This window comes from Solanum pennellii, chromosome 1 (genome assembly GCF_001406875.1).
Source record: "Solanum pennellii chromosome 1, SPENNV200".
NCBI lineage: Eukaryota > Viridiplantae > Streptophyta > Magnoliopsida > Solanales > Solanaceae > Solanum > Solanum pennellii.
Genome location: NC_028637.1, coordinates 92,058,743 through 92,071,375, shown reverse-complemented (window position 1 = coordinate 92,071,375; position 12,633 = coordinate 92,058,743). Strand labels below are relative to the sequence as shown.

General features: G+C 33.8%; 1 protein-coding gene across 1 annotated transcript; it reads left to right on the top strand.

Annotated features, from left to right (window-relative positions):
- The first annotated feature begins 1,436 nt into the window (after positions 1 to 1,436).
- LOC107003739 (zinc finger CCCH domain-containing protein 30-like) lies at positions 1,437 to 5,583 on the top strand. The gene is made up of 2 exons (XM_015202033.2): positions 1,437 to 1,782; positions 3,056 to 5,583. The coding sequence occupies exon 2, from the start codon at positions 3,067 to 3,069 to the stop codon at positions 5,245 to 5,247; it is 2,181 nt and encodes a 726-aa protein (XP_015057519.1). The 5' UTR covers positions 1,437 to 1,782; positions 3,056 to 3,066; the 3' UTR covers positions 5,248 to 5,583.
- Positions 5,584 to 12,633: the final 7,050 nt, after the last annotated feature.

Sequence of the window (12,633 nt, the reverse complement as noted above, 5' to 3'; positions counted from 1 at the left end):
ATAAGGGCATTTAGCTTAAAACAAACACAAGTTTTCTCTTTCTGCCGCGTGCCCCCTTATATTATATACTCCTTTGGTTCCATTTTATACTCTCTCCGTTTAAAAAAGAATAATTTTTTTTAATCTGTTTCAAAAATATTTTTTTTTGATAATAAGTTTTCACGTGACATGTTTAAGATTACAAGATTAAAAGACAATTTTATATATTTGATATAACTTTAATTTAGAACCACATGATCAAAAGTCTTCTTTATTTTCTTAAATTTCGTATCAAGTCAAATTAGACCATTCTTTGTCAAACGGAGAGAGTATGTTATTTTCTTACTTTGCACTTGCATTAACAAATTTGAAACTCAGGTTTTCAATGAATATGAATTAATTTATTTTGATTCAGTAACCAATGAAGATGAACTATTTACTAATTTATTTTCAAAGCTAATAACTCACAAAAGTTAAAAAATGAAAAATATAGTAATTTATACGTTGATTTTGGAAAATAACAATTATTATGAATTAATTATTTATAAAAAAAATTACATATAAAATGGAACGAACGAAGTACCGTCTATTCAATATTATATTTAATATTTTAAACTTTTTAACGTACGAAATAATTAAATTGTTTAGAGTTTAAAATAAATATTTTTGAATATTTTATATATATATATATATTACGGAAAAAGGTTAAAAATACATTTGAACTATTCGAAATAGCTCAAATATACCCTTAAACTATATTTCGGCTCAAACTTTCCCTCAAACTATAGGGTCAAAAATACCATTCCCTTAGAACTTAGATATTTTGTGAAATCATTCTAAGGAAATGAAGAAATGAGGAAAATGAGTTTTATGTTTTTCAGTGAAATCCTTTCTAAATTCTACGGAAAGCGAAGAAAATTGGGAGAAATTAAGGATAAGTTTATTAGTCTACGTGGCATGAGTGGAACTTTATTGGCTCATGTGGCATGTCATGTGACATTCACATGACATCTAAGTGACGTTTAACCGATTCTATTAATGAGAAGAGTATTTTTGACGATAAAGATATATTCAAGATAAAATATACTTCAATGAATATATTTAAAATATTTCTGATAGTTTAAGGATATTTTTAACTTTTTTCTCGTATATATTATTACAAATTCTTCTTTTTATCTTTTCTTGTGATTTGACCCCAAACATTAACCATTGGCTCTCACGTCCGCTCCTTCTCTCTCCTTTTATCATAGGCGGACTCCAAATTGCTTATTTTAATGCGATATAATGTACGTTTTGAAATCCGCAACACCTCAACTATTACCCACCCAACCGGTAACATTCAACCGGCCAAACCCGTCCCCACACCTTCACTTTCAAATATAACTTCAATTTAGCGTTGATTTCAAAATAATTTCATTTTAATTTCAATTTCATTTACATTTGCATTTGCATTTTTAATTTCTATTTCCCCCTCTCTCCCCCTTCTTCTCTACACATCTTCATCTTTCTCACTCTCCTTTCTCTCTCTACAATTTTCCAATGGTGTGTTTATATATATAGAGATTCACTTCTACATGTATGTATAGATTGAAAAAAATACTGATTTTGAAGTTTCAATGAAGATGATTATGGTTATTGAAGCGATTAGTGTAAGTAGATTCTGCGATTTCTCTTATTCGTCTGCTGCTGCTGCTGGTGTGTTCTCAACTTCGAAGGAGTGTTGAAGAAGATATCTGTTTCGAGGCTTTGTTGTTGTGGATCTGGTTAAGCAACGATAGCTGTTGGATTTTTGCTTGATTTCTGGTAAGAATGATCGAGATCGAATTTGTGAATAGTAGTTTAATTTTATTTATACTCATTGTTATGTTTTGCCGACTGTGGTTGACTATCTATACAAGTTAATTTATATTGGTAGTTTGAGTTTTATAGCTTAAGTTTTCTTGTTGAAATTGGCTGATATGTTGATCTATATGTTTCCATATATGATTTGTGGCGATTTGTTCTGTAAAGATGGGATTTTTTTAAGGGATGACTCTGCTTATGAATATATTTGGGTATGAGATGCGATTCTCTTGATATAGATATCATTTTCTTTTTGTCTCTATAACTAATATTTGGTGTGTGAAGGTTAATTTTTGTGCTGCTGATGAACTGAGTCAATGAAAAACAATAGATCAGATGATATATTTTGTATATAAATAATTTTAATTTCAGGTTGAACAGAGTTGACATGATCATTCATCCTTAGCTTACATTAATCATTATCAATCTGATAAGGCAATGATATATTTGCAGGATAAACTTTGCTACTTCATGACAAAAGAGAACACAGTTTGAAATTTTATTATTTATTTTCATGGTTGAATTCGCAGTTTTTAATGTTTTACAACTTATGTGCCTATTCAAGTGAAAAAGATGGAGATATTACCAGAAAAGAAACTGAATCAGGGATTATAATTAAATGTTATACTTAAGGTATGTTAAAAGGCAAAGATTAGCATGAAAGTTAACCCCTGTTCGTTGATATTTTATAAAAAATAATAACTTAATGTGTTCAAAATTAATAGAGACTTCTTATTTTATAGAGTTAAATAAATTTATTAGTAAAAGTATGAAATTTAATGTGACATGGAATGCTTACGAGAAAATTACCTCTATATATGTCTGTACAAAATAAATTTCTTCAGTCTACCTTTCTATCATGTAGTGTCTATCTGTTTACAGGTTCGTATATTTTCATTAGTTTTTGGGAAGGTTAGGTGAGTTTAGTTGTACCTAATATGACAATTTTCTTGTTTTTAGAGTTATATTTTCTCCCCCCTCAGCTCTCCCTACTGATTCCTGACCCTTTTATTTATGGCAGTTTAGTAAATTTTCTATTGGGTTTTGGGAAGATTCTGAGTTTTTGATATTGTCAGTCTGGTGTATTGTTGAATTAGATTTGTTCTATTCTATTTCATTCAATTTTATTGATCTGTATTTGACAAACATTTAATTCTAGAAAGATGGTGCTTGGAAATTTTTACTAGATATGGTGCTGTATTCTTCTTTTAATTTCTTGATTTTTGACTTGCAGTTGACTGAAGCATGTGCACTGGCCCAGAAAGACCCAACCAATCTGTTACTGATTCTACATCTAGTATGAAGGGTATTACTAAACTCACCGTTGAGACTGAAGATTCTTTTTCTAGTTTGCTTGAACTTGCTGCAAACAACGATCTCGAAGGTTTTAAAAGATCTGTTGAGCTCGATGCTTCTGCTATTGATGAGGTGGGGCTATGGTTGGTTCGCAAGAAAGGTGCAAAGCAGATTGTTAATGAGGAGAGGACTCCTTTAATGGTAGCTGCCACTTATGGAAGTTTAGATGTTTTGAAGTTGATTATCTCTAATCCTGTGGTTGACGTTAACCGTGCTTGTGGTCCAAACAAGTGGACTGCTCTTCACTGTGCAGCCTCTAGTGGTTCTGGCAATGTTATTGATGCAGTTAAGTTGCTACTGTCAGCTGGTGGTGATCCTAATGTTGAGGATGCTAATGGCCAGCGGCCAGCTGATGTGATTGTTGTTCCACCAAAGCTTCCTGGTACTAGAGCTTCTATTGAAAAACTGCTTCTGAACAATTCATCTGATGGCTCAGTTGGTGACTGCAAATTGACAGTATCTGTGGCTACTTCAGATGCATCCTCTCCTATTCTCTCCTCATCGCCAGAAAATGGATCTCCTTGTTCATCATTGGAGTCCTCGTCTTCCCCTATGGCATCGAAGTTCAGTGACCTCCCTGCTAATTCTGCACGAGAGAAAAAAGAGTATCCAATAGATCCGTCTCTCCCTGACATCCAGAATAGTATATATTCAACGGATGAGTTCCGCATGTTCTCTTTTAAGGTTCGGCCATGTTCTAGGGCCTATTCACATGACTGGACAGAGTGCCCATTTGTCCACCCTGGAGAGAACGCTCGTAGAAGAGATCCAAGGAAGTACCACTATAGCTGTGTGCCTTGTCCTGAATTTCGCAAGGGGGCATGCCGACGCGGTGATATGTGCGAATATGCTCATGGGGTGTTTGAGTGCTGGCTACACCCTGCTCAGTATCGTACCCGCCTGTGCAAGGATGGTACAAGCTGTGCTAGACGAATCTGCTTTTTTGCCCATACTACGGAGGAGCTTAGGCCCTTGTATGTCTCTACTGGATCTGCAGTCCCATCTCCTCGGTCAGCTGCTTCTGCAGCTAGTGTGATGGACATGGCTGCAGCGCTGAACCTTTTTCCTGGTTCACCCTCAGCACACTCTGTGATGTCTCCTTCTGCATTTAATCAACCCATGTCCCCCACTGCCAATGGAATGTCTCATCCATCTGCACCATGGCCTCAACCAAATGTCCCTACTCTTCATCTACCTGGAAGCAATCTGCAGTCTAGCCGTCTGAGGTCTTCCCTTAGTGCACGAGACATTCCGCCTGAGGATTTTAACATGTTGCAGGATTTTGATGCCCAGCAACTAGTTCTCAATGACATGGCTTGCTATTCACAGCCACGTCCTAATTCTGCCTCTTTGAACCGATCTGGTCGGTCCAAGACACTAACTCCTTCAAATCTTGAAGAGCTTTTTTCTGCTGAGATGAACTCTTCTCCACGATATTCTGATCAGGCAGCGGCTTGTGGTGTTTTTTCGCCATCACACAAGTCGGCTTACTTTAATCAATTCCAACACCAACAGAACATGCTTTCACCAATTAATACTAACGTTTTTTCCCCGAAAAACATTGAGCACCCTCTTTTGCAGGCTTCTTTTGGTGTTTCCTCACCTGGAAGGATGTCCCCAAGAAGCATGGAGCCCATTTCTCCTATGAGTGCTCGCCTTTCAGCATTTGCTCAGCGTGAGAAGCAGCAGCAACAGCTGCGAAGCCTCAGCTCCCGTGATCTTGGATCCAATAATGCTCCCGTTGTTGGATCCCCTGTAGGCAACTCTTGGTCGAATTGGGGGTCTCCCAATGAGAAGGTTGACTGGTCTGTGAATGGAAGTGGACTTCGACAGCTGCCCAGATCATCTTCTATTGAGCAGCTCAACACTGGAGAAGAGCCTGACCTATCATGGGTGCAATCTCTTGTGAAGGAATCTCCAACCGAGATAAAAGAGAAGCAGGCCGCTCCTAATTCAGTTGCTGCACCATCCGGTGAGAGTCTGAAAACCAGTTCCCAAATTGATTCCGTTGATAATTCCGTTTTAGGAGCTTGGCTTGAGCAGATGCAACTTGATCAGCTTGTCGCCTAGCGAGATAAGACTCTATTAACTCATTTTCGTGTTTAGCCAAACAAATCAAATTGATAGGAGGGGTAGTATATATTGTTTTTATGGTACAACTTTTTGTTGATGGAGGGAAGGAAATTTGAGAAAAACAGGTAAGGGAGAACAAATGTAGGTGGAACTTTCCATAATGTTTGTATTCTATTCTTCTAATTGTTTATTTGTTTACAAGCAACAGTTTTTAAGTTGCCTGGGCTATATTAAAGTAAACCCAGTCCAGGTTTATTGAGATCATCTTTGTATTTTTCCATAATCCTATGGACTTCTTTTTGTTGCTCCCAAATGAAACTATATTTTGTAATATTCCTGATCATTATTTCATTTTTAATAAAGTATCCACCCACTGAATAAAGAATGGTTTCTTAGATTGTGGAGTAAATGAAGTGGGTAGGGTCCAGCAGGTTTGGACTGTGATTGGTATTTGAGGATAAAATAGGTTTTATCTTGATGGATGGTGACAAAGTGAGAAAATTTGGGCAAAGACTTTGAATATATAGGTTAAAATAGTGAAATGATGGGAGAGGCCCACTGATTTTGTCATCAAATGACATTGCAGATGAAATAGTGGGTGAAGTTAGGGCAGATTTGTTTAATTTGTGTTTGTCGGTCCCCTATTTTTGATAGGGAAATGTGGGGACAAAAATAATATAATATAATTTAAAAGAAGCAATGACATTATTATATAGTAATAAAGAGGACAAAAACAGGTGAAATGTTAGTATTTTTCATATCATATGTCTCATATGAATTTGCAAGCATTTCTATCTTGTTCGGTAGAAATAAGTAACTCTCTTGTAGCATAATTTATTTAAATATTTAAAAATATTAAAATTTGATTTTACTTTTTGAAATTTTATCGATGTCACAAAAAATAACTGTATAGTTTGAAAATGAAGTGAAAGTAAAATCACTCTAAGATTATATTTGTGCCATACAAATTGAGACAAAAGAAATAATATATAAAAATTACACAAAATTAGCGGACAACTATTAACAACCTAAAAAATATTTACAATACATAAGAAGAGTAAAAAATATTTAAAATACACAAGAAGAGTTTGATTATTTCGAAAACTTTATTTGTGTCACGTAAATGGAGCAGCGAGAATAAAATAATATTATTTAAGAATATGTAAAAAAAAAATACTGGAAATTACAATAATTAATAACTTACAACATTTATCTATTATATTAAAAGTTAACTACTCTCCAAATTATATCTATACAATCAAATAACATATGCTGGGCTTGTTCTAGCACGAGTCTAGTTTAGTCACACAAATGCTCTAGCAATTTTATGACTTAGGCTTCTGTCGACATTAATGGAACTCGTAGAAAACGTCATGGTCCCATTGGTTTTTTTAAAGGAAAAACTCAGAGGTTATGGTTAATGCACCAACTAAAAACCTACATAAAATTACTTAACATTAATTAAAGTGCTAATTAAATTCAAAAGCTAAATTAGTTTTGTAAACTAACCATGGAATATGCAAAAATCATTTGGTCCAAAATTGACACCATCTAATACAAATGCCACTGAATTGATTGGTTGTAGTACCAGCAACAAACTGATCGATCGATTTGGAACATAATGGAAAAATAAGTTAACAACACTGATAGAAAATTATAAAAAATGTTTATTGAATTGTACCGGGATGGCAATGATTATGAGACGGATAACATTTTTGTTCCTTTGAAAATACTCCTATTGCAACGACCGAATCCCAACACTAATCCCATCTGCATGATCGTGCAGCTAATGATGCAGCCAATGTCACGTACTATGAATCGTTTCAGTATCTTAATGATACATGTATGTATAAAGTATGCTTTTTTTCGCCTTTCTATAATTTACTCAAGAAATTTACTGAACCGCATGCTAGAAGGTAATAGATAAACTTCTGTCATCAATTTGCGTAAGAGAATAATCGATATCACATAACAGAGGGATATTAGAAATTGTGTGACTAAATTGAGATTAGAAAAGAGGACTTACTGAGAAAGAACATGAGCAATGGCAGCACCACTAACACCCCAATGGTTGCTGGAGAAAGCATAGCAGAATCCTGTATAATTTCGTTAAATAAAACCATGTTACTCTTTCAGATGAGACGGTCACACGTAAGATTTCTTGTTGACATTTGGACATTCGTACTTACAGATTTCACACCCATTAAGCTTAAAATTGGTTTCGCGAGAAATATCGTTTGGAGAAGGTACATCCCATTAGATTGCAGTTGAAGCTGATGGAATATGTCGCTTCACACGTTTGGGTTTGCCTTTACTTTGATTATCTAAAGACTCACATTTTGTCGTCTTACATTCTGTAAACGTAGCATTATTTTGTTTAGTTATGATGAAAAATTGACTGTCACTATATAATGTAGAATTCTCACAGATATGTGAAGAAATCAAGGAATGTATTGATGATTGAATGATTGAGTTATATATTCCTTATATAGGAGAAGAGTACTATACTAGCTACACTAGGAATCCTAATACAACACAAATATAATATATACAGCTAATCCTAGTCATACAAAGTATAGACTTATACATAAATTAGGATTGAGTAGTCTAGTCCTAGTGTAACTCAAACTTTAACTCGTCAGACAGCTTCACCGAACTGTTCCTTCGACCTGTTCCATCAACTTCCTTCAACACTTCCCCTCAAGCTAGTGAGTGGACGAACTGTAACTCCTAGCTTGTGACGAAACTCAGCAAAAACCTGTTTGGTTAATGCTTTTGTATGAATATCTGCTAGGTGATCCTTAGACCTCACAAATTGAGTAACAAGTTGTCCTCTAGCTATCTTCTCACGAACAAAATGATAGTCCATTTCAACATGTTTAGTTCGAGCATGCATAATTGGATGAACTATCATGTACAAAGCACTCATGTTGTCACAATACAATGTAGGTATAGATCGAAGAAACACCTCAAGATCATGAAGTAGATACATGATCCATGTCATCTCTGATGCAGTGGAGGCAAGTGCTCTATACTCAGCTTCAGCACTTGAACGAGCAACTGTGGACTGTTTCTTGGAGGTCCAAGACATACAGTTTGCACCTAGGTAGATGCTTAGCCCGTAGTGGATCTCCTAGTGGTGCTACAACCTCCCCAATCAGCATCGGAGTACCCATACAATCTACATGGTGATTGTGAAATAAGTCTAAGTCCAAAGTGCAGAGTGCCTTTGATATACCTGAGAATTCTTTTCACTTCTTGAAGATGAGCGCTGTTCGGATTTTGCAAAAATCGGCTTTCTAAATTCAAATCATGAGTAATATCTGGTCTTGTGAGAGTTAAGAATTGAAGACTCCATACTATCATTCTGTAAAAAGATGCTTTAACCAGACTTCACACAACTTCATGTAGACCATGCTTCTGAGCCAAAGGAGTGGCTATAGCCTTTGCAAAAGTCATTTCAGTCTTGTCTAGCAGCTCAACAACATACTTACTCTGGCTTACTGTCCCCATCAAAGTACTTAACCTCAAGTCCAAGAAAGAAGTGTAGATGACCAAGATCTTTCATGGCAAATTCCTTCCCAAGTTGTAGAACCAACTCTGAGACATGAGATGAATTACTTCTTGTGACAATAATATCATCCACATGTAACAAGAGAAATATTTTGCCTTTGTGAGTTTTCAAAGTAAATAAGGAAGGATCAGCCTTACTACAAGTGAAACCAAGGTGTAAGAGATGCATTTTAAACCTACCAAACCAGGCTCTTGGTGCTTGTTTAAGACCATACAATGCTGAGGATACTGGGAATCAATAAAACTAGGAGGTTGACTCATATACACCTCCTCTTGTAAGAAGCCATGGAGAAAGGCATTTTTGACATCGAGCTGTCTAACTTCCCACTTCGAACTGACAGCAATGGATAGAACCACCCTAATTGTTGTTGCTTTAACCACAGGACTGAATGTTTCTTCAAAATCTATCCCTTCAAGCTGCGAGAATCCCTTGCCACAAGTCTGGTCTTGTATCTATCTATTGTTCCATCAGCTTTTAATTTTGTCTTGAACACTCATTTTGATCCAACCAAGTTCATACTAGGAGATTTGGTCACCAAAATCCATGTCTTGTTAGTATGTAAAGCATCAATCTCTTCCTGCATTGCTGCAAGCCAATGAGGTGATTTTAGTGCTTCCTTAGTAGTATTTGGTTCTCTGACAATTTCTCTGCTGTTGCGAGCAACAAGTGACAAGTGTTGTTCCTTCGCCTTGTTCCTGGTGATCATATGATGCCCTTGTGGTGCAGGAAGTACCTCAACTGGTACATCACCTAAGGTAGTGGACTGGAGTATAGCATTGTCAAGTTGATGGTCAACTGGTACATCAACTAAAGTGGTTGTTTGATGACGATCATTGGATGGACCTGTAAGAGCAACCTGTTACTCACTACTGCTGACAGATTCAAAATCTGCAGGTGAACTTTCAATACTGCTGTACGGATCATCAGCTTCCTTCAACATATAAAAGTTAAACTCGTAAAATATACCTGGTGCTGTACTTTTGTATTATTCTTCTCTTCTTTACCCTTTTCTAAATTAGCTATAGCTTTTTTTTCACTATGTAGGCTTTTTGGCCACGTGATACCATATTACAATATGATATAGTGAAATGAAATCAGCGTTTGGACATGCCATTTGACGCTGATTCCATATCATAATTCCATATCATGAGATATGATACCATATTCTTCAAAAACCATGATATAGAATCATATGGAATACCATATCATGATTTGAGTTATTTTAATACAAAAATTGATCCACAAGTTTATATTTTGTTAAAGCAACCCCACATTTATATATATTAACCATTTATTTCATATGTAAATAAAATTTATGATCACATCATTACTTTTTAAAATTTATTATTTACACCGACATAAAATTTATATTCTCAATAACATATAGTCACTTTAACTCACACTCACAATTGTTGAGTAATAAATCTTGAAGAGCCCGTGAAAGGTGTTTCATTTTTACTCAAATATATCGATGAAACAATTACTTAAGTGGAGAACAAATAATTTTGTGATAATTTATTATACAATTTTATGATTTTTTGTTTATTTGATAATATTGAATAAATAATTGGGGTTGTTTTACTAGTTTTAAAACTTATGTGATTTTTATGTTTATGAGAAAATATACAACATCAAAATTTTATATCGCATGTCCAAACAAAACTTTAATTTCATCTCATGATTCTATATCATGATACCATATTACATGGCCAAACGAGCCCTAATACTTCTAACAGTCTCTTCCTCAGCAACAAATGAAGTAGTAATGTTGACTAAAGGGAAAACTGTGACTTATAGAGGCTTGATTGAATATGGCAATTGAAACTCCTACTGCTGCAATTTCATCTTTCCATGCAGTCATGAAGAGCCAACATTTGGGAATTTTTTTTTGTAAGGGCAAAATAGTCAAGTCATTCGCTAAACAAATGAGAATATTAGTAAGGGCAAAATAGAGAAATTATTAATTATTACACTTAAATTTGAACTTCTAACAAAAAAAAAAAAAGATACTGTCATGCCTTTTAAGTAACTAGTTTTGATGTACGTGCCTTGCATGAGAATATAAAATTATGTACTGTATTATTGTTCTAAAATTAATGTTAATGTCATTAATATCAAAATTTCAGCAAACAACTATAATTAGAATAATGAAATATGTATAAGTTTCTATGATTAGCGAATGTGAACTCTATTATGATTACTATTTGAATTGTCAAATCAATATTTGAAAATACTTATAACTATTTATAATGTTATAAAAGTTATAAATAAGGTAATGTTACAATTCTTTAGGACCTCCAATAAGATTTATCTTTTATTTTCCAAGTTTTTTCCCATTTTACAATTAATTGAGATATTGAAAATAAAAGTTTCACTCTTAATATTTTTTTGTTACACTTCTTAAATATAGTTTCTCCTTACTCCCCTATAGTGCATTACTTGGTTATTATTGTATCTGTAGAATCACTTATTTATTATAATATAAATAGATAAAATATTGATATAAAATATAAAAGATATACTACATTGGATGTTTTTAGCTGGTGTATTATATTAAATTAATATTTAAGTTATAGAGTGTTAAAATTTCATTGAACTTTGAGATTCTCAACATCTGTAAATCTCACTTGGGTTTTTTACAAGAGAAGAACAGAAAACTTAAAAACCTCGTAGCTTAGAACTGTGAGGAAAACCTCCATTTATAGTTAACAAATGGTAGTATGAACATGTGCTTGTTGTGTTTAATATTAAAAGTTATAATTTTTTGAAAATGTCAATTCTTTTTAGAGAAGTCGTAACCATTCGATGCGAACATGTGTGCGCTTTTAAAATAAAATATTATAAATAAATATAATATAATATAAAATATAGAAGATATAATAAATTATGTGTTTTAAGAGGAAGAAAAACAATAGAAAATTTAAAAAATTTCAGTTTAAAAGTGTTAGGAGATCCCTCTTTTTATAGCCAACAAAGGCTAGTACGAAAAAATGTTTATCAGAGAAATCACAATCTTTTAAAAAAGTCATAAACCTTTGAATAAGTTATGACTAGCGGAAAAATCATAACTCTTTCAAAAAGTAAAAATGACAGCCTTTTGTATTAAAATTTGGTGTTTTAAATTGAAGATATTATAGTACTGTAATATTAAAATTAGAAAATTCATGTTTTTAAGATACTATAGACTTAGATATCTAGATTGGTAGATATAAAAGATATAAGTAGATGGATATATGAAAATGATATCTGTCCTATATTCATGCCTAAATTATCACGTCTTTTGTCAAGTAAAACTTTTGAATACAAAAGTCCCATTTTCACATTGAGGTGAATTTTGATTAAGATGACGTTATGCATAAGTGAAATTTACTTGGTTAACTATTTGAATTTTATTCCAAATATATATATTTAAATGTCATGTTCTGTCACATTATAGTTAAAAATTTTGCATCTAGATAGAGGTGGAAGGATCTAGAGGTATGAAGAGGTTTGCGAAAAACTCGAGAAACTTTTAGATTAATCAAGAAGACTAGAGAGTTCTCTAGAATAATTTAGATATTTACTGAAAGACTTTGGAAAATACTAGAAAATGTAGAATAACTTAGATACTTGTAAGTAATTTTTATTTACACTAGCCCCTAGGTAGTAGTATAAATAGGGGCTCTCATTTGTAATCCAAGCTTGAAACAAGCAAACCAAGAAAATTCTAAAGAAATCTTCCAAGTAGTAAAAAGCCTTCTTCCAAATTTCTCTAAGTCTTCCTTTCATTCTCTTAGCAATCTTTTCATTCTCTTAGCGATCTTAGTATA

Bases quoted from the DNA above. Each gene is read 5' to 3' on its own strand.
- LOC107003739 (XM_015202033.2), top strand. From the start codon at position 3,067: ATGTGCACTGGCCCAGAAAGACCCAACCAATCTGTTACTGATTCTACA.